Below are 23,626 nucleotides of genomic sequence, written 5' to 3'. Positions count from 1 at the left end.
ATTTAATTGATTGTCTTTTGCGTTGAGAGGATAAAGGGAAAGGGAAAAGGGATTTCTTTTTGTGGCAATAAGCTCATCCTGAAATTGATTGTTGTGATAGTTGCACAAATCTATGGGCATGTTAGAACTGACTGAGTTGTACACTTTAAGTGAACTGCACAGTAAATGAAATATATTCAACAAAATCGTTGTATATCAATATATGGGTTAGAGGATACAGATTAATTGAATGGATAACTGCAAGAATTCTGGAGTTTCACATGGTAGGGGAGAAGAGATGATTCTACAAACAGGAAGGTAAGCACTGATACAAGTGAGGTATACATACTTAACTTTTCAATTTTCCAGTAATCGACTTCTATTCTTTCAAATCTATTGGACAATAGTCCCAACTGCTATCAAATTATTCAACATTATTCAACATTGAATTTTTGCTTGGGAAAATAGCCAGGAAATGCTTGAATACAGTGAACAAAGAAAGCCAGATATTCTATAATAAAAAATAGCACTGTAATAAAAAGTGGAATTAGACACTATCTTAGGGTTCTGGAAGCTCTTCAAATTAGATCAGGACACTGAAATCACTATTGTTTTACACAAAGACCCACAGCTTGTGAATTGTATCCTGTCACTTTGGTCTCATGTGTAAAGACTTCAAAGCCACAGTGAGACCCTCTGTCCACATGTAGCTTCCCATGAAGCTGCAACTTCGCACAGTTAGCATGGCACAATATGAGTACAGACAGCAGGTTTGATTCAATAAGGTATTTAAGATAGGAAAATGGCAGAATCTAGGACCCAGAGCTTACATTTCTAGTCCCAAGATAATGCTAGTTGGATATAGAAGTAGTATGATTTCTACAATGGCCAAAAGTATTTCTTCACTCCATTTTGTAATTTATAATGCTTTGGAAGGAAAATAGTAACATATTTAGCTACCATCAGCATTTGTGTCTTATGATGAATAAAGGCTCCAAAGAGTAAGTTATGGTGGTTTGGCTAACTTGCATAAAAAAGACATGTCGCTGAGGGAAGTAAGATGAAAAAATAATACATTAGGGGCCTAAGAAAATAAACATATTCTAGTTGATTTTGCTCTAGGCTTTCCTTACATGCATGTCCAGTGATTTCTGGATATAAAAATACAAATTGAGACAGGGTTTTCACAGAGATTCACAATTATGACATGAACACCAAAGAACTATTATGTATCACATTGTCCAAAATTTGTCACTTCTTTAGATTTTCTCTAATGCCAGAGACATGCAGGACAAAGGAAGACTGCAGAAGACAAAGGGAGTGGGCATGTGGCGGGGTTATTACACACTGTGTGTGCTTCACAGCAAAGCATTATCTCCACTGAGCGCATCTGGAAATAGTCCAGCACTTGGCCAGAGACTGACCCTAGGTACAAGAAAATTACCAATTTCAAGAAAGTATTGTGGAAGCTTCACTGTTTGAACTTGTCTTGCTTTTCAGAGGAGCATGGGTTATTTAGAAGGCCTAATGATATTCTGCAATACTCCCTTTTCGTCTAGGAAGAGATTTTATCAACTCTCTAGATTTTCATACCAGGGTCAGTCTCATTTGGCTCAATTTCATTTTGTCTGTAGACTTCAAATAACCAGGGAACATCTTGTCAGGGAAAGGCCAGATGGGCAGACAGGGAAGCGATCCAGCCCCTGAGGAAATTAAGTGCTCAACCTGTCCTTGCTCTCCCACAGTGCGGGTACATGAGCCAGACAGAAAGACAGACAGACAGACATATAGACAGACATTCAACCTACCTCAGAGCTGGGGAATCCAGGGCAGGCGCAAACTGGGGGAGTTTGGGGAGCCAGAAATACAAATTCCCATGTTGTAAGCTCACACAGTGAAATCTGATAACCACTCTCCCTGTGCTCTCAAAATGAACTCAGCCCCCTCCTTGAACTGAGAGTCTGAGCCACAGAACCCGACAGTACAATTAATCCCTCTCTACACCTTGTGGGAGCGAGAGGCAAAGTGAAACACTGAGGACAGATTCACAGATAAGGGAAGCATGGTCTATTTCAGTGTTCTGAATAAGTGCTATTGTCACTGCTGTTACAGTTCATGTTTTTGAACTGGATATTTCTCTGGATATTATGCTGTAAATAGATTTTAGACTGTAAAATTCAGAGTCACCTTTGCATCCCCAACACCTAGGACAGCATTTGATATGTGGTGGCACTGAACATTTCCTTAAAGAACGGATCTCACATCCGGCAGTATGCTCCCCAGGCCTTATTGTATTTCTTGATTACTAGCATTACTCTTTGACCCATGATCGAAACATTAGTCCACAGATGTCAGGAGAAGATGCTTGGGGCTTACTGTTTAATTGCTTTGGTGCTGAGGAGTCAGAGTGCATTACTAGATTGTGAAGTCCCAAACCAACTGATTCAGAAAAGGAACTGTTAGGAAGAATTTGTGAAATTTAGGCTGAATATATAGAGATGAGGACCTGAGGGCAAACGAGAGATACCATATTGGCATTATGTTTGAAATCATGGGCTAGACTGTGAAGATTCATACCATGACACTATACTAATTATACTTTGAATCAATAATCCTTTAGCAGGAATTATTTTGTCCAACCAATGAAATATAACAATGCCTTCAGACATTTTTGTGTATTCTGACTGTGGGGGTGCTACTGGCATGTAGCAGGTAGAGGCCTGGGAAGCTGCTCAACATCCTACTATGGTTTGGACAGCTGCCCACAGCACAAAATTAGCTGAGCCACAATGTCCACAAGGCTACGGTTGAGAAGTCTTGCAGTAAGCAAAGAAGCAAGATCAAATTATAGACAAGAATTATAAAAAAAAATACAGAGATGAAAACAAGACTAGAAAAATAATACACTAGAGCAATGTCAGTGGATATGTCTAAATGGCAGAATTATTAATTATTAATTATAAATTATTAATCTCTTTACCCTTTTTCTTATATAGTTTCTAATATAACTAGGTTGCCTTTAAATTGAAAGCAGTCATACAAGTAGTATGTGAATGCATATCCTGCTTATTAAGTGTTACATATAAGATTGAAGGTTTTTTCACTTGCGTTCCCTTCCCAGAGGTACCAGAATTATGGTTTTGGCCTCTAGGAGCTTAATCCATATGTTTACGCATATATTATGTGCAGCTATGTAGAAAATATGTAGAACTTTTGCCAATCTTTAACAGCTGCATTGTACGTGCCTTGTTGAATGTACTTGCAAAGGCAGTTTAAAGTAGGCATGGGGATGTAAAATTGCTGGGCCATAGAAAAGGCACATTTAAGATTTTGTTGGCTAATTGCCTTCCAAATCACCCTCAGTTTTAATTTCTTGATATCCTCACCAACACTAGATGCTTATCTACTTTGTATACAATTTGCCAATCAGTTAGATAAAAATAGTGTCTTGTTTTGGTTTTAGTTTGCATTTTTCTTGTCGCTAACAGAGCTGAGATCCTCCTCATGCATTTCTTGAACCTGTCACATAGTCTCTCATATGACTAGTGGCAGTCACATGTTTTGCTTACATTTGTATTGTTGTCCCCTTTTCAATCTTTAAGAAGTAAAGAAGGAAAGAGCAGGTTTGCAAAGAAAACACAGAAGTTAGCCTACCCAGTGTCTTTCCTAATCTCACTAGGTAGATCCCGAGCCTGTCTCAGACCAAAGTGACTCTTGCCACTAATAAGAGCCCAAAACAAAGCAGCTCTATTATGTACCAAAGTACCTAAGCCCATTCCCGCCACTTTTGCTTGCTTCTCTGGACTGAACCAGTATCTGGACACTGAGCAGCCAGCAGTTACTGCCAGTCAGATTCGCTCCAGCCACATACAAATGTGTTATGTGGTAAAGCATAAAAGACCATGAAAGGCAGCATGTGAACGGGATGGTATCTGTGGCCCGTGCAAATGGCAATTAGGACCATTAAATTTCACTTAATCTTCATTAAGAACATCTGTTGTCTAGCATGCATGAGAAAGCCAAGGATGGGGTTGGGTGATCATGACCTCTACAAATAGTTTTATCTACTAGTTTTTCACCATGCTAGGCATTAGCTGAAAGAGATGTGGCATATAAAATATACAGCATATAATAAGTATTAGACAAAGAATAAAACTAGATAAAATTCTTCTTCAGGATGCTAGCATGAACCAGTTGTGCATGACGGCAATCCCAGCACTTGAGAAGTAGAAGTAGGAGTATCAGGAATGCAAAGTCATCTTTGGCTATGTAATAAGTACTAGGCAGAGTGGGACATATGAGGCACTGACTCTACATAGATAGATTGATAGACACATATAGATACTTAGATAGATAGACAGACAGACAGACAGACAGATAGGTAGATAGATAGATATTATGCTAATATCTGTCTTGTAAGGCTTGTAGGTTGTGCCCCTGCATGGGAAAACTCCAAAGGGTCAACCAAAACATGTCTTTGAGATCGGGTATGCCAGAATTGGGCCATATCAAATCTAGCTTTTCTAGTCACCTCCATCCTTTTGGTTTATCCTGTCCCACACATCCTCCTAGTCAATAACCTTGAAGCTGTAGATTTTAATAATTTTAGATCTCTCCAAACTTGCTAGCTATCTGATCGCCTCTTTTAAAGACATATTTATTTATTATTTATTATGTACATAGTATTCTGCCTGCACGACAGAATACGACACCAGATCTCATTACAGATGGTTGTGTACCACCATGTGTTTACTGGGAATTGAACTCTGAACCTCTGGAAGAGAAGCCAGTGTTTTTACCCTCTGAATTATCTCGCCAGTCCCTGATCCCCCCCTTTTTTCAATCTGCTTGCATTCCCCATTTTGCTTGCATCCTGTTGTGGAGGTCAGAAGTGTCCATACTAGGTCCAGAGGGGATGCTAGAGAGGGGCAGGTCTTCCTGCACTTTAGCTGGAGCATATACAGGCTAGGCTTTTCCTGACCATGCACACATATGCTGATGCTCTGCCTTTCTAATTGAGCAAGGGTTGGGTTTTGTTGGGGGAGGTAAATGAGTAGCCGAATGGCTCTTTTGTTATATGTACCAAACACTTCACTTTCATAGCCTTACTCATTTTAGCTTTACATTTATTTGATTGACTGGACACAATCAGTTTTTACCACCAGTCTGTAAAAAGCATGGGAGCAGGGGCCACATCTTTTTTGTTTCTCGGTAAATCCCCATCACTTATCACAAATGTCTGTCACATGTTAATAGCTAACTAGCCTTTGGTCAATAAATAATTTAAGTAAATGTCTGTGGCCCTGATGTTCTAAGGACAGAGGAAAGCCAGACACTCAGGCAAGGGAATTGGGGAAATGCATTTGTGGGGAGCAAAATGATAGAACTCACGATCTCTATTCTTATCATAAAGAACACATCTCATTCTGTAACTCCACAGTCCAGCTGTGAGCAAGACTGTCCCCGGGCACAGACATCCCTCAACACTGACAATAGTACCATTACCTAGGATGTTTGGGAATGGCTGAAGGTGAAGGCTTCCTTTGGCAGTTAACTGTGTCCCTATTATTTCAAATCCACTGTCTTCTCTAGGTCAGGTATCCATTAGCAGGCACACATCCATCTTGCTACTTGGAGCCTAAGGAAACTTACAAGCAAGTTGTGAAGCTGGAATGGTAGGGGAACTGAATGACTTGGGGACTACATTTCTATTACATTTGAAACTTAGACATACTAGTACATTTATTGGGTCATAATTGCCCTGAGAATCTACCAAGATACCATTCCCCTGACTCTCAAAGAAAATGATATGAGAGGTGGGGGAGAGCAAGGACTCTGTGAAGAAGCTAGAAATGGAAAAAGTTAGTGTTCAGAAGGAACTTGACTGAAGCATTGATTTAAGAAAACAGAAGCTGATGTGATGATGTTTTCCACTTTTCAAATTATCCCTTTTCACTTATTTTTCAAACCTTGATTTCCACCCCCACCACAGTTCTTCTATTGGTTCCTTAATTATTTTCCTGAATTTTTGCAAGGCCTTATCACTCGTGTTAGCAGCAGAAATGGGATTCTAACTAGTTGTGTAGCTTTTCACACATGGCTCAAGTTCTGATGTACAGGAAAAAGAGCCAAAACCTCGAATGCTTTAACCATATCAGCTCCACAGTTGCCGCTAATCAGAATAGTGCTTATTCCCAGGGCCAGCAATTTCCAGTGAGACCATGCTAATCTCATAAACTCAGGAGCTGGATAAAGCAGTTGGTTTGAGTATCACTAATTTCATTTTCATGCTTATGTTTGCCATCATTCATTGAGTGACAAGAACAAGTCAGCTAAGATAAGGACAAACTCTGCCTTAGCATTGTGCATTGTAGCAGTAAATTTTACCATAAATGCACCAATGATTTAAAGCCAGTTATAGAAGAAACAAGAAGCTACAAATGAGCCCATGATGGAAGATAACTTGGTTATTCGCTTAGTTGGGTATTTGGATTGGTTTATTTTTCACAGTTTACAAGGAGATAGTTCCCCACAGGCCTGCATATTGGATTCATAATGCCAGTTTAGGAGTTTAATGCAGTTTGATTTCATCAACCTTCAAATGTACTGAAGGAGAGTGATAATTTTTTTTATAGAAACATGAAATATTTTAAGGTACAAGAGCAAATTTTATGGGCCCATCTAGTTTCACCTACCATGTAAGACAAAAACTTGACAAACTGTGACCATCTCTAAGGACAGAAAGCTATTATTCTTTATTACCTTTAAGATGTGCGCGCGCGCGCACACACACACACACACACAAATATCAAGTTTGGGAAACTCTAATTTACACATAAAGAGATGCATAAATATATCTTCTTAAATAGAATCATGTGACCCACTATTCTTACGTTGACTTGAAATCTGTTTAATTTCATTGTTAGATTAAAATGCTTCAAACAGTTTTCCATTGCAATAGAGTGCGTTAAAAATGAGATCTTAGCCAGAATCCCAGCTCTTAAAGTGACTAAGAATAGGATTTCCCTCATGTAAATCAAAAGAGGATGAGAAATTATATTATCTTCATTTTAGCTTCCTTCTTGTCCTACAAAGTAGCCTAAAAGGAATCTTAAGGGTCTGGAGAGCATAGCTTGTAAACTACAAATGGAGTTCAACTTCTTCCGAGTTTGCCCCAGAGAGGCAAAAGAGCATACACAGGCCACACTGTTACTAATTAGAATAGATGGAACTACAGTTTGGTTTCCTTACTCCCATTTCAGAGTTCTTTCACTGTTACATACATATACCCTTCCCCTATGTCTCCCCTCACTGCTAACCTCTCATTTGATGATTCCTATGAACCTGAAGGTAGGCTAGCTCCCAAGAGCTTCTGTTTTCATTCATCTTATGCAACTGAATTTTCAAAATGTAAATGTGGACATTCAATATTTATTAAATGCGTCCAGCATAGTGCCTCCCAGAATTTAAAGAGATAGTAAACATCTTTTACTTTGCTCCATCTCTTCCGCCTTTGTAAAACTTTTAAAATCTTGATTTTGTTATCTAACATCAGTCACTTGATTGATTTTGTTTCGTTTGGCAGGGTTGTTCAATTACAGTTAATTCATTGTACTGAAATGACTTACTTTGCCAACAAATATATAATCAAGATATGATTTTTTCAGAAACTTTGGTCTCCTATTTCATGGCATTTCTTCATCTGGCAAATGCTTCCTCCACTATTGAAATCTGTTTCCAATGTCACTTAATTTGTGAAGTATATCTAAGCTACTAGTTCCCATTCTTGAAACAGAGCACACAGATCCTGTTTCTATACTAGAACAGAAGCATAACACCTAAGAAAACTTCCTCTACTATATTGTAAATTCTTTAAGTGTTTTCTTCATTTACTGTACTCCCAGGCCCTGAGCTGGTGAAGCAAATAGACTGTTCAGAAAAACTGTGACATAGGGTGGGAACTCAGTGGGAAAGAATGAACTTAGGAGGAGATATTTTGCTAGAGCATTATCAGTAATTAAAATGTATTTCTCAATGGACTTTCCCCCCACAACCAGATGTTATTTTATCAAAAGAAAAGTTTGCTAGGTATACATTGCATAATTCCTTGCTTGTTTCTAAATTTCTAAGGATTGCTGAAAAATTATACTATAATGATCATTTTCTATCCTTTTTGGGATAGAAAGTTAACTATTAATTTATATTTTCTAAGATATACTTCTTCTATTTTGCAAAAATTCGGACAATATTTCCTTGTCTCTAGCCTTTTGGCTTCTCTTCCATTTTCCAAGAACTTTCCAGGTGGTGCTGAGTCATTTGGAGCAAATGGCCTCTTTCACTTGGACCTTTCAACAGCATTGTTTGTAATGGTCAGGGGCCATGACTAGGAGAGCTGTTTCTTGGAAAAAGTGTATTTGAATTGGGCAAATCAGAGGCTGAAAGTCAGGATGGCCAATAAATGTGTTATTGACAGAGGCCTGGCTTAAAAAGAGAGCCAAGTGTAGGAAGGTAGTTTTCTCCGAGCCATGGCCCACCAAGCATTTCTGATGGCCCCTCCTGTCTTTCTTCCCTTCCCACTATTTTGGCTCTGTGTTCTCCTCATTGCTGTACTTTGAGTTCTCTCAGCTGAACTTGGATGGCTAGACCATCAGCACAAAAGGGAGCAGAAAAATGCACAGCTGCCTTAGAGTTTCCAGTTAGGTCCTAGGTCAGGGAACTGCTCGTGACCAAGATAACAAGCAAAACAGGAAATAATTTCAAGAAAGTAATAAAGTGTATTAATAATAAATATACTTTAGAACACATACATATGTCCTAAATACCTATATATTTATATGTTCTATTTTATTATATATAGTTAAATATATTACATATATATTTGAAAAGGAGGAGGCATCCACTAAGTAGATAGACAAAAATACCTCTAAGTATTAATTCACTGCAATCCTAAATATATTTCTTTGAGAGCCTGTCCTGTATTAGATATTAAGAGGGTACAGAGGCATAATATGAAACATGCTGCAACACTTAAAATATTTCCTACCTTAGTAAAAGAATGATGGATTATTTTCAAAAGCATTTTCTTTAACAACATTTGAAACTAAAATCCAAGGGAATATTTTAAAAGGTTAGCCTCCAATGACTAAATCCATCCAAACTCTGTTGCAACTATGTGTTAGTTAAATGGCCCTTGATCTACTGTAAATGTGAGGAAAATGAAATGGAAAAGCCTGCAGTTTGTCTCCTGACCTGATGCAATAGGCCTAATTGTTATCAAGACTGCAAAATCACATCACGCACATTCAGTCTAAGGTTCTTGGCCCTTCTACATGGATCTTACCACTTATTTGGGTAAGTCCTGCAGTGAGAAGCAGGCTGTGCTCCTCTAAGAGGCTGATCTGCTGCTATAAGCCTGAAAGCTGGACTCCTGATCCCAGCTGCCCATTCGAAGGGGCAAATGCAAACAACACTCCTTTGCTCAAAGTGGAAAGGTTTGAGTTGAGTGCCTTCCAAGCGATCACACTGGTGGCCATTTTATGAAGTCTATTTCTGTCTTGTACACATCCCTCAATTTGCATTCCTGCTGAAACTTGCCACTAGGTCTGCTTCTCTGTGTGGGAGGTGGAATGGATTTAGGGGGTAGAAAAGAAAGGTCCCTTTGTGAGGCGGGGCAGAATACAGAACTTTCACTTAGCATCACTCTTAGGTGTCTTCAGCCAAGCATTTAGTCCCCTTGCCTCTTTGAAAGTTGTTGGAGAAACTCTTTTACTATAGACATTAGTCTTAGTTCCTCAAGAATTTGATTTTTTTTCTGAGCTTAAATGAATTTGGCTCATTAGGTTGAAAGAACATGAAGATCTAACAGAAGTGGAAATAGTTCTAAAAATGGTTTACATGCAAAGGGTGAGTTGAAGGGCAATCATTGCTTCTTGATATCTTTTACCAGATTTTAGGGGACATGAGATGTCTGCTATTATAATTTTATTATGTCAACTTCAGTTCTGGTCCTCTCTGTGGTCTGTATCCTGTTCAGTGTTATGAGATTACCTAAAGAGGACTAAGACTGACCACTCCAGCATGAATGAGCTTATCAAAATTTTGAAGCCAACTGACCTGTTCCCAGCAACGAGTCCTTGGTCATTGCCAATGCATTGTGCCTAGATGCCTCCCCGCTTGATGAGGATGAATTTAATTGTGTGTGTACACAATCTTAAAAGGCTCCAAAAGCAACTGGTTTGAGTCAAAACTTGGAATAACCAAGCAATTTGGATGATTGTATAAACAGTGTCCAAACTTTAATTTTAGGAAGATTAAATGTAGATTGTACACAAGAAGAGAATTAAACTGTAAAAGGAGCAAGTCAATGAAAACAATGTACCAGAACCATGTGCTCTTTAGAGGATGGGAAGCACATCTTTCTTTATTCTCTCCTAATAGTTACCATAGCGAGTGAAGCATCATGAACACTAAATGAAATTTATTCAATAAGTGGACAAATTGAGAGTAAATTTTTGATTATATGATTCATTCTGAAGTATGTTAGTAATTCAGGGAAATCCTTATCCGTAGATGTTTCATAAAATAATAGTTTTTAAAAGTACTACTAAGTAGATCTTTCTTGCTCAGTTCATTCCTTACTTCGCCCCCCCTCCTCTAAAATAGGATTTACTTCATCTCCTTCACTTGATGGCTGTGATTCCATGTATGTGTTTTGTGAAGTAGCTATAATAATTTGTCATGTAGTACTGATCATTTTCAAGGTACAGCCATAGGTAATATCTCTTCATGTTCTAATCTGAAAAACAAAAATAAAAAAATCCATAGGTAGTCAAAGTACATTTGCATCACTTATCAAATAAAAATCTGAGATGTCTCATTTAAGTAACTTGTCCCTGGTCACACTGCTGTGTGTGACTAAATCTCCCATGCTTCACAATTCCAGAAGAGGAGGTTGTTAGGGAAACAGCAGCCAGTTCTAGTACCTTCATAGTAATTCTTTTGGTAATTGTTTGAAATCCCTTTAGCATTCCACTCTTTAGGCATATGAGACTGACGCATGAAACATGGCCCACCTAGACATTGTCTCAACATCTACTCCCAGCTTTCTTCAAATCAGAAACTGTGGCTTAACTGGCTCTATAGTGCCACTGTGGAGCACACCTCTCTGTCTCTGCTTGTCAACTGACATGGAAGCTTTTTAAATGTGATGTTTCGTCATGTCTCCCTCCACCCCTGTCCGTCTGTCTGTCTTGTACTAGTGATAGTTCCTTGACTTGATTCTTTCCAACAACTGTCACCTTCTTCACAGAGATTCCAGATGAACTAGGTTCAGTGCACTTGCCATCCCCAACCCTATTGGTGTCTCAGAACAGAATGCGTAAAGCAGGATTGTAGTGAAACCATGGACTTCAGAAGAATGCCAAGACTAGAACTTCCAAAAACCAGAGGTCTGGGCAGGCTGAGTCATTAATCAGTAAAGCAGTTGGAAACTAGGAAATAAGCTTTTATTAGATTTGAAGAAAGGCCAAGGGTCAAAAAGCACCTAGCAACAGACAATAGGAACACTTGGAAGGAGATGCCCAATGAAGGGAAGTATGGTGCATTTAGTGGCACATACAGCTTTCGCACACTAAATGTCAAATAGCACACTCCCAAGTTATTCCAAGAAAAATGGTATCCAAATATCGCACAATGGCACTGCTCTAGAACCTTTAAATTTTGAGAGATTGTTGGTCTGGAAGCTTTTAGGAGTCACCATTTTCTAAATCATTCTCCAAGCAGTGACAATAGAATAATCAGTATAATTGATTGCATCTCATTCTTCCTGAATGTTCTTCCACATTTGGTTCATTACTTCCTTTAAGGTTAATGGTACTGCCAGAATTGCCTCATCTGTACAAACGCAAGTGTCCTTCTGCTCCTGGTTTTCAGTTTTGAACACTGTATGGTTTATGTTTAGGTAGAAGACAATTGTGAACACTCCTTGGCTTTTGAGAACTATGCTCTAAAACATGGGCACGCACTCTCTGTTCTTGCTGCTTCTCTGTTTCTTCCTTTCCCTTTCTTGCCCTGCTTGACTTTGACCACCTCTTTTATATCGGAAGTAAATAGTAAATGAAATGATGTATACAAGGGCCAGGGAAGAAGAAGAGGGAAGGAAACTTTGGCTATGGTTGAAAAAAGAAAGGAAGGAATTGTCATAGCCTGAAATATAGGAGAGGTGAGAATACCATGTTTAAAACAATGTTAGCGTAAGTGCTTGTCAGTGTTTCAGGATACAAGAAGTCCTTCCTCTTTTCTACAATAGTACATGCATGCTCCGAGTTATCCCTGCAGGCACACTCTACATTCTATCTTCTTCTTCACTGCTATAGGATTTTGTCAGCTGACCATAGTGAGTGGGCTCCCTTGTCATTTTTTATTACTGTGGTGCTCAGCCGGGAGGAGAGAAGTGAGTGAAATTAGGCTGTCTATTGCCAGGACCCCAGCCTGAGAAATCACTAGCTTTCTATACTAAAGGTCACGACTCCTGTCAGGGAGGCCGCTTCATATAACTCTCATTCTCTCCTCTCTGAGTTCTGGCAGCTGCTCCTTTTCCCTTAGGCCTAAGGCTAGTAATGGATGCCCCTTGTCAATGTACCTGTGACACCACAATATCTCCTCTGATTTCTTTGTATTCTCCCTCCACTTCTCCAATCTGTCCTCTTTGCTAAACTCCACTTAGTGTAGCCACTCTGTTTCCTGTGTTTTCTACAGAAATCCCGGCGGAAAAGCCTATCCAACTCCTTGATTGCTTTCTCCCTTGACACGTTTCAGGGCAGGGAGAGTAAAATACAAAGTCGCAAAGAAGAAGGTAATGTGTGAGGAAATGTTGCAGGTTTATGGCCGTTGTTACGCTATCTGGTCACGTTGAGAGAAACCGTTCTGAAGAGATATCTCTGAGCATTTATGATGGTGCTGTGTCCCCTTTAGCAACCGACCAGTTGTGCTTTTCAGTCTTATCTGCAATCAGCCATGAGAAACAGTTAGAGGCCAGGACTCTCCCGCCTGCTCCCTCCCTGGCAACCTGGGAGGCAAAGGCCTGAGGCACACTCAGGCCTCTGCTTTGCTGTAAATCAGTTTGCACTCTTTTGCTTCCCTTGGACTCAGTTTGCAGAGAATGAGCTTATATCCTTTGGCTTCCCTTGGAATCGTCTCAGGAAGCCTGGGAAGGGGGGTACAGTTAAGCCTCTGGGATTCCACAACAGCTGCCAGCATTCTGGCTAGAGTGTATCTGCTCATTAACTCTGTCCAACCTGGAATGTTTCATACTGTCAGAGCTCGGAGCGTCCTCGGAAACCAACCAGTCCAGAGACTCTCAGGATCTCTCGATGGCCTTGAGGGAAATTCCTAACAACCACTTCCCCCCAACATCCCCACTTATATTAAAATTTAACTATCTAGGTACACATTTTTTATTTTTCTGGAGAGAAGATATAGCGTTTTTTCAAGTTCTCCAATGGACTCATGACACAAAGACAGCATAAACCTTGAAGGACCAGCATCATTACTTTACAGCAGAGGAAGCTGGGCCTGAGAAAAAGCAGAGACGCACTGGCGAATTTTAACTTTCAACGTAGGTAGACAGTAGCTTTCTTTTTTATAAGCATAGATTTTTTTCTTTTACTCTATTAGAATTTACAACTATGCCTTTACCCTGGTTTGAACATAGCAGGCCCCAGAAAGCTGTTACATGCAATAGATAACTGCCATAGGTCCTATAAATGCACTCTCACATTTTTAGTTCACCTTACTAAACTGAACTTGGAATTGTGTGGGGCCCAGGGCCAGTCTTCGAGTTTAATGGTGCCAAGGGATCAGGCAGGGTTTTTCCACCCCAGTTCTCTCTGATGAATGGAGTTCTGTCTCGTCCCTGGTTCTCTGAGCCAACTTGTCCCCAGGGCCCTGTGGAAAGGCAGGTGTCAGTCCTGGGCATGGACTCAGAAGCCTAACTCCAGCACCTCTGCAGCTGTGCTCACGCCGGAGAGGTCTCCAGTGGGGGCTGATATAGAAAACTAAGGACCAAACCCGCCTCAGTACTGAGGGCTTGCCAGGCTTCCAAGGGACTGGCATCACCTAAGACCAGGTTATTAAATCATAAACGAGCTCCCGACAAAATACTGTAGAATGTCTTGGTTCTTCCTGTCTCCTCTTTGTGTTCCTCTTTCTTAAAGCAGTGCTGTCCTGAGTCTCCTACTGTCTTTCCTTACCAAGGGCTTCCCTGTCTGGTATATAAAGAGCTTTGCTGTATGCCTTAGGTACTCTGTGTGTCAGAGTGGAATAAGTCATATCAGGTTCTGGCATGAGCTGTGTCGCCAACTAGAAATGTGACCTGTAAAAATCACTTAACCTTGACGGCCCTTTTTGCTTTATTAATTAAAAAGGAGGCTAATGAGCCAAATGAGGTAATAGAAGTGAAAGAACTTGACAGATGTAAATCAGCAAAGCTACGTAGAGTGGCTGTGACCTTTCACCATGCAAAGACAACTAGTTTAGAATGAAAATAGGATAAATTCAAGTGTCAATATCTCAACTGAGTTCTGACTTTCTAGATTTCAGTCTCGAGGAAACTCAAGAATGGGATAAACAGAGTCACTCTTGGCTTTTCAGCTAAGAAGGCCAGTGGAAAGATCAGTTAACCTTAAACACAATGTATTCCTAAAGTTTCTTATGGTATTTTACTGCCTGAGTACCTGTGAAAAGTTGTTTTTCGGTAACTAGTCACTCTTTATCAGTCGAAGATTGGGTGAGATCTAATATGCTATAGTGTTGGAGGATCACAGTGAGTTAGCTCAGTATCACTTGCCATAGGAATAAGTAAATCCACCACAGAGGGGTTGGGAATTCCCAGAGAATGACACAAACAGCGGGAAAGGGTATCAATTTCCACCTCCACAATCAACCCTCGAGATTGTTTCCTGGGGCCATGGGATGGGTCACAAAATCAAACCTACCACTACCGTAAATAAGAGACATAGACAATGTTCTCAAGATATGGTTGACAGATAGACAAAGGAAAATAATATGTGGAAGGTGTGAGGTGCTTAAAGAACAAGTCTTCAGTTGAGAGAAGATCCTATTCTTTCTTTCTTTCTTTCTTTCTTTCTTTCTTTCTTTCTTTCTTTCTTTCTTTCTTTCTTTTTTTTTTTTTTTGGTTTTTTGAGACAGGGTTTCTCTGTGTAGCTTTGCGCCTCTCCTGGAGCTCACTTGGTAGCCCAGGCTGGCCTCGAACTCACAGAGATCCGCCTGGCTCTGCCTCCCGAGTGCTGGGATTAAAGGCATGCGCCACCACCGCCTGGCAAGATCCTATTCTTTTTAAGCAAATGGTTGGAAAACCGATCTGGAACTTGAATAATAAAATTCCAATCTTTGTGTCATACAACTTTCTCCAAACTAGGCCCCTTCAGCATTCCAAATTATTTTGTTCAACCAGATATGCACTCACAATAACATATACTAAACACACAAAGAAACAAATCACTGTAAGAAAAAAGAGGAACAGCATAATTAGACTCCACATGTTTTAGACATTAGAACTGTCAGAGACACAGCATAAATGGCTTTATTATGAATTGGCTGAAGAAATAAAACATTCAGGTGGAATAAGGAAAAGAGGCTATCAACTATGTAGTATTCCAGAAGCTACAAAGGCAAAGTATTGAGGGAAGACTTGTTCACCTGATGACCATTGTTTCTAGGTGTTAAATGAGACTAGAAAGTGGAATTGGATTAGACGACATTCAAGTTGTTGTTGATCTTGGCAAGAGCAGCCTTGCTGGAGTGGGACATAGATGGAATCCAGATTACATTAGATTGGGAGAAGGATTAGAAGTGTGGAAGAGAATATAACGTAGGAAAAATGCTGAAAGGTTTTCAATGTGCTTTTTATTGGCATAAGCCATGGTACAAAATGAAGAGTTCCATTATAATATTTTCATGTGTGTGTTTAATGTTCAACCACTGTGACCATCTTTTGTCCCCTCTCTCAACAGTTCTTCACTGAACACTTTCCTTTTCCCAAACAGTCTCCCTCCTAGAAAGGTTTCAAAAACAGTAAAAAAAAAAAATATTGTAAAAATACAAGTATCATTGTTTTTATTTCCTCAAAAGCTTTAGGGAAATGCAGATATTGAATAAAGAGTTGTGTGCCAAAAAAAAAAAAAAAAAGGGCACCACAGAATTAAGGAGCTGCTTGCTCAGGCCAAAAAAAAAAAAAAAAAAAAAAAAAAAAAAAAAAAAAAAAAAAACGTTATGGAAAATCTACAAGCAAAACTTCAAGATAACCCAAAGAAAAAGAGTTTGATAAGAAAATCAGGGTCACCCCAAAATATTGCACAGCTTAAGAAGCCAAGTCGGTGTCGGCCTTTGACTGGAACCAGTCCAGATCTGGCAGGCAGGGAATGTTCCAGAATGAAAGTGGCAGTAACTTCTAGAAAGCCTCGCTGGTAATGTTTACTGAATCTTTCATTAACTAACTTCACAAATCTTGCCAGCCACTCTCAATGGCAGGGCACATTGTTGGCAAGAGTGAGGAATCAATGTGGTTTGTCTGCCTTGCCACAGGGGTTCCCTCTTTATAGACACTCTTTGCCCTGCCCTTCACCCTGAATTCTACCATGAAGCAACTCATTGGATGTTTTGTCTGTGCAACAGGTTAGCATATGGATTTGGGCAATGGTGCTTGGCAGGGTTTTGGGAGGGGTAAAACCAATTTTATAGCCAATAGGATGTAGCTCTGTTTCTTTAAGGCTGTTAAGAGTATGGCATGCTCCTGCCTCTCAGCCTTTGTTCACGCAGCTGCCTCTGCCTAGACCACCTCCCGTCTCCATTAACCTATATCCCAGCTATGTTTTCAGACCCAGTTTGTGATCAGTCTTCCCTGCGAAATCTTCCTCAGTTCCCGGGAGAAAATATTTTAATTGCCATCTATCCATTGATGGGTTTCATAAACACATTTTATTCACGCTTACCATGTATTTTGAGCGTATTTCTCTTCACCATCCCTCCACTAGCCCCATTCTTTGTTCCAGATCGTCTCACTTTTCCTTTCATGGCATGTATATAAATGACTGTGTGAGGCCGTGGTGACCTTGATTTTCATTGTTTGCTTTGTCTTCCATGCTGCCTCGTGCTCTTTGTGCCATCACAGCAGGGCTGACAACAGCCTGTGTTGTAGTCTCATTATTTGTGTAGTTCACACGTGCTTATTACATTGTCAGTCGTGAAGGCAGGGGCCTTTTATTCTTCCTTTTTTGTATTTCTCATGCAGTTTTTTTTTCCTTAGAAAGTGTTTAATGATCAATATGCGGGGGAGTTGAGCTTTCACTAAAAATATTACACATGTCAAAAGTGGGTCTCATAGATTTATAAATATTCCGAAGAACATTTCTTTCTAAAGAATTAGGTAAATGAATGATAGGATATAGAAGCAGCAGGCACATGCAAAAATGGCCACTATCTGTAATGTGTGGATGGAGAATCTAATTAAATCACAGTGAATTTTCCATTTGCATCTAACTACTTGCACACAGTGATCTGTTGCCTCCATTTATCCACTTGTCCTTTGACATTTAAGACATTTAAGCGTGAATAAAATGTGCTTATGAAACCCATCAATGGATAGATGGTCAATGCTATTTGACCATCCAAATAGCATATTGTTCATGCTAATGTACAACCACGATGGCGTTGCTCTCCCTACACATGCTTTCTTGTTTTTAAAAACAAAACAAAACAAAATAAAACAACAACAACAAAAAAAAAAAAAAAAGAAGAGCATTGAGGTAATTTTTCAATGTTAATGTGAGTTGATTTTTATTGATTTTGTGCTCGTAGTTGACTATTTATAAAGATGGGTGTCATGCCTATGTGTTCTCTCCTCTGCCTTACTCAAGTATGACTCATACTTGAGCTGATGTCAGCAAGACCTTTATTCTTTGAGGATGCTGTGATATTGCAATGAGTAGTCTGTTACCACATTTGTTATCACTTTATTCTAAATGGATTGCTTCAGAAAGCTAATTAGAAAATCATGCATTTGAAGTAGAAGCCAAGGTAGAACTTGTGTCACATTGTTACCATAAAAATTTGAAAAAGCAGGCATCAATTATTTCATTTGAGATTTGTTTCTTATAGTCCATTATTATTGTCCTTTTCTTTTGTTTTTGTTTATTCTTTCCTTCTTTCTCTTCTTCTTAAAATTCTTTCTTCCCCTTGTCCCTCCTTTTTACTATGTACTCAGTGTTCACGAAAGGGAAAGATTTTTCTTGTCCATGGATTAAAAATATGGTTAACAATGAAACTTCATTTTTCAAAATGACCGTCTAATGTAAATTGGACTTTCTAGTCTCCTGTGAGACTAGAGGGTCTCCTGTCTAGAGTTATAGGGAGTCATGTTCTCTCAGGCAATTGAATTATTTTGTTAGGAATCGAAGCAGGACGCCTGAGTGCTAGTCCCAACTCTTTCATGGGCCAACTATGAATCCTTGGGAAGCTTTGATTCTTTGTGCCTTGAGATCCTCATTTTTTAAGATGGAAAACATTCTATTTTCTCATCATGTAACGAAGATGAGGGCTGCTGTGTCTCAGCATCAAAAGTATTTGGAAAAGCTGGGTATCCACATACACAAGATGTGTTTGTCTACATTTTGAAGCCAGTAAAATAGGGAGCAGGATCACATAAGAAACCTGATGCTTAGCAGCTGGATTGCAACATGAATGTGTTTGAAGCCAGAACACCACTGTGAGTTTGTCAAAAGCATAGGAAACATTGCCTTTCTTATAAGATTCCCGAAGGGAGGGCTAGCCAAAAGCTTTTTTGCTAAGCCTGAAAGGAGGAGGAGAGACTTAGGCTTGGCAGAGGATGGGTAGTTGTAACTGCAAGTACTCTAACAATCTGTACTGCGTTCTTATCCTAGAATAAGATATCATGGCATGTGACTGAGATGAAAAAAAATTATCCGTTAAATATTAAGTTTTTCAACAATTAAGATATCTCTGTGAAAAACAATGTCTGAATCTATAGGCCGTTTTTTCTTGTTCTTAAATTTGTGTTTTAGTTACTTTTCAAAGTTTCTGAATACTGATGTCTGTTCCCATCCACAACTGATTTCTTCTTTCTACTTTTCTTTTTATATCCATTAGAAATCCCCTGAATATTTCTCCTTTTTCTCTTCTTTGTATTCAGTCTAAACTGACATGACCTAGGCTAAATTCTTATTCAGGCCATAGACTCTTCATCAGGATTGACATTGAAATTCAGAGGTAGGGATGAACCTGTGGTCCAGTGGGCAGGACTAGGTAAGTGTCCATGAAAGCACAACTGGGTCTAGAGATAACCAGGGAAGTTCAAGGGTGAGGCATTCCCCAGTCATGAACAAAAATGAAGGCCACTAGTCAGGTCAAGAGCAGCCTCAATCAAGAAAGCAATGCAGGCCACTTAGTGTCTAAATTTTTAAAGTTCCAGGATGTATTGATTCAGTGTCTAAGACACTGACCGGAGATCTGGAGTAGAGCTCAAAGCATGTAACTAAGCTATTTTATTGGAACTTAGTTCCAAACCACATGCAGAATGCCCCTTGAACTAACCTTGTCAACCAGAGACTGGGGTCACTTGGATATGATTGTTAATCAATAGCTTCCATGACACCTCTAGGTTCTCTCCTCCTTGAAACTCAGTTGAAATGTGCTCTGTTTCAATGTGTGTCGCTCCATCAGACTGTGAGCTCTGTGAAGTGATAACTGTGAGTCTTGTTCTTCTGTCCATCAGTTCCCAAGATCTATGTAAATGTTCATTTTACTGGATGGTGAAAGGCACATTAGATTAGATGTTTGCTTAGATTTATTGTTTTTTTTTTTTTTAAACTTGGGTAATTTACTTATTTCTGACATTCAGGCTTCTCATCTCTAAAATAATGAATACAATAGCATTTTCTGAGTCTGAAATGAGATGATAGATTTGGAAGTACTCAGGCCAATCTAGGTCCTATCTCAGAGTAAGGATTCAATCAGTAGAACTCTGATGGTCATTACATGATTGTGTAGTAAATCAATAAAGGGTAGACCAGCCGACTGAAAAAGGCATGGGTGCATTTGATGAGGCTGATGCTTAGAACTAGGAAGAAGCTTACTAGGAGTGACCCTGGCAGTCCTCCAAGTCTCCCTTCCTTCCCTTGGCATCTCATGGATGACTGGGGGGCTTAGACAATAAAGGGTAATCTTTAAGCATCTCTTTCTTTGTGTAAGGCTTGCAATAATCATCATGGCTGGGGAAACAGATTGAATAGATCTTGGGTGGGGGAATGATGTTATTAATATAAACATTTTTTTTCCAAATGTAACATACTGCTTTCTGCACACAGCAAGCTGTTGTTAGTTTGTGAAGTCTGTGCCTTTAGAAAGCCATTGCTGGCAGCTCGAATGAGATTCTTAGAACAATTAGAGGCTTTGAACACTTACAAGCCAGAAAGTTGGATAAGCATGTTTTTGACTCCATGGTTCCTCCTGGGGTTTGCCTGATGTGCTGGACTAATTATCAGATGTAATTAGGAAAGCTGAGAAGTGGGAAGACTACAGGGATCAGGCTACTTTCCCAGGAACCCTCATTTCTTTGTTCAGAAGGGAGCTTGGAGACTGTCTCCACTGTAAAGAAGTAGCAATGCATATCACATTCAAGGGCAAGAAGGATCCTGGGAACACACCCGGCTTTATGGGACCCATTGCCCATGATGGGGTTAAAGTGATCAGAGGTAATTTCCTCTGTAGCTTTTCAATGTGGACTGAAACTCTGACTCATTACCGTACTGGGTATTCCTTAAAAACCAAAACTCCAGTCTTTGTTCATCCAAAGAAATTTAAAAATGGTCCACCATTAGAACTTATGAATATGAAGAGAGAATTTCCCAACTTTGAGTCTGCTACAAGGTCTATATATCAGAAGCTGCAGACAGTCTCTCCCTTGCCTTGGTCTAGACTTAAAGTTTGCCTAGACCATGAGTACTTTGCCTCTGAGGTGATAGAAGATGTACCATTGTTTGGGACCTGTGAGAGCTGACTTTTCTTCAGAGGAAAGAGTTCCATTTGTGCATCATCTCAGTCTTAGTCTTGATGACATGGAGACAAGATGAGCATACATAAAACTTAGGAAGACAATGATACGTTTATGTTCACTCACTAAGGATCATAGTGCAGACTATGAATGTGGTAGGTATTTTGTAAAAGAGAGAGAGGAGAGAAAGAGAAAGAGGGAGAGATCTGATAGTCATGATGGCCTAGATGTGAAGTTGTGTACCTTGTTAACACTATGTGAACTTATTGTTATAAGGACATCAAATACTAACCCAGGATTTCTGCTTTCTCCATAGGTCACCTGTCTCCATGATTTCTTTGGTGATGATGATGTGTTCATTGCTTGTGGTCCTGAAAAGTTCCGCTATGCTCAAGATGATTTTTCATTGGATGAGAATGGTAAACACTATCATTGGGCTTGTTTTGTTTTTGTTCTGTTTTTTTTTCATTCGTTAGGATTTTCATGAGCTTATGTGGCCAGAATATTCAAAAATGGTAATTCAAGGGTTGATATTGCTAGTATTTCTCCTTTGTTTTTGAGAACGTGACACACTAAGTGAAAGGTCACCTAGATCTCCCAGAAGTGAAGCCTTCATGCTATATGAAACTTGCCATCTGCCCCAATAATGACCACATTTCTTGAACCATATACTGTATCATATGAGCTAACCTGCTCCATCAAGAAAGAACTTTTGCAGTAAGAACTATACATATGTTTCACATACACATTTTTCCCTAGTAATTCTGCTCTGGCCTTTTTGGTTTATGGCAATGATCCCATTTTTAGAAAGTTTTTCGCCCAGTCTATTCTTAGTGTCAAGTCCTGTTCCCACCCTTGTGTTTGCTACCACATTCTCTCTGCATTGTGATTCAGGATTCCAAAGAATTGCTTACCTCAAGATAGACCTAAACATCTATTCATTTAAACTCCAGGTGTAAGTTATAAGTGAGTTAGACCACACAACAGAATTAGGATGGGATACTGATGGAAAGACATATTAAAAATGCATTTCACATTCAGGAGTAAAATGTAAGAAAAACAAAGAGAGTTTCACTAAGAGACAACCCACAAACAACTCAAGGCAGGGTCCTTTTAAAAAGTGGCATTTCTATAGTTTTTCTTTTAGAAAAAGTAAACGACCATGAAATAGCTAACCAAATGCAGGCCATATCCAATTTCCTATTCCCTCTGCATCTGCGACTCTTGATAGTGATCACTAAAGTTCATCAACTTAAATAAAAAGTAGAACAAACAAACATGAGCTGTCTCCTCAATTCAGTTCCCTAAAAAGTTCAATTGACCAAATTTCCCCACCTGTCTTTTTGGTGTACCCTTATGCAGAGTCAACAAGGAGGTCTCTAAACAAAAATCTGCCCTCTACCATTTTGCTTGATTTTACTTTTCATATCATAGAACAAAATTAATAAACTGTGCAGGTAATGAGCTAGAGCGATAGGTCAGCAATTAAGAGCACTTGTTGCACTTGCAAAAGACCTAGGTTTGGTTCCCAGCATCTACACGGTGGTTCACAACCATTCATAAACCCAGGTCCAGAGGATCTAGTACATTCTTCTGCCCTCTACAGGCACCAGGCACATGCAATGCACATACATACATACATACATACATACATACATACATACGTAAGGGAACTGGGAGGAGTGGAAGGAAGGAAGGCTGGGGTCAGGATGTATTGTATGAGAGAAGAATAGATAAAAAGAAAAATAGTACAACTAAAAAAATGTGCAGGAAATAGACGGGAACTCAGGAGACATAGCTACTGGACTTTGGATTGCTACTTTCTTGTTTTGTGGCCCTAAGCAAGAAGCATAAGTTTGTAGTACTCTCATTTTTTTTTAAAAGAGCATAATGATTTTCCTAATAAAGTACCCCTCAGTGACTCAAATTACTCCTGGTTCAGGATGCTGAGTGATCTTCATAGAGTGTTCTAACATAAGACTGCAACTCGGACAAGTGCAGAAACATTTAACTTATTCTCTCCTACAGACCCATAAGTGTTCTAGAGCCATGAACATCAGAGTCATTATTGACCCATTTATTTATTAAACCACCACAAGGGACTACAAAGTATACTGAAAATAAAAAAGGGCTCTATCAATACCATGTAGCCATAGTAATGGTGCTTTTTAAATGAAATGCCGTGATATTATAAATGTACTCATCACAGTGTGTAGCAGGTAATAAACAATGAGTAGGAGCTTACTCAGGGACTCTGTATCTATGCAGCCATGACATCCGAGGTATGTCAACCTGTACTCTAATAAATGCAAAGCCTCCACAGATTCTATTTTCAAGTATGGCTTGATCAATTTCAGATAATTAAGCTGAAATGTCATCTAAATGATTTGCTTATAATATCTGTCCTTGCTCTAGAATGGAGAAACTTCAATATGTAGTTTATCCTAAGAAAATTTTAGAAGTTTCCCCATATTTCCCTCACCATAGCCATAGTTCCTACAAAAAAAATGAGGAACATCTTATACTCTTGAGCCACTTAGGTACTTTGGCCTGTGGTGATCA

At 39.4% G+C, this 23,626-nt stretch overlaps 1 protein-coding gene across 9 annotated transcripts in view; it reads left to right on the top strand.

The window, feature by feature from the left end:
• Dcx (doublecortin) overlaps window positions 1-23,626 on the top strand; it is an 85,415-nt gene that overhangs the window by 43,790 nt on the left and 17,999 nt on the right. For all 9 annotated transcript variants that reach the window (XM_037199151.1, XM_037199150.1, XM_037199149.1 and 6 more), the window contains exon 4: window positions 21,381-21,483. In XM_037199151.1, coding sequence (XP_037055046.1) covers window positions 21,381-21,483 — 103 coding nt within the window. The remainder of the gene's footprint in view (window positions 1-21,380; window positions 21,484-23,626) is intronic.

Source organism: Peromyscus leucopus, chromosome X (assembly GCF_004664715.2).
Source record: "Peromyscus leucopus breed LL Stock chromosome X, UCI_PerLeu_2.1, whole genome shotgun sequence".
Lineage (NCBI taxonomy): Eukaryota > Metazoa > Chordata > Mammalia > Rodentia > Cricetidae > Peromyscus > Peromyscus leucopus.
The sequence above is the reverse complement of the archived record's forward strand: the minus strand, read 5'-3'. Positions and strand labels throughout refer to the sequence as shown.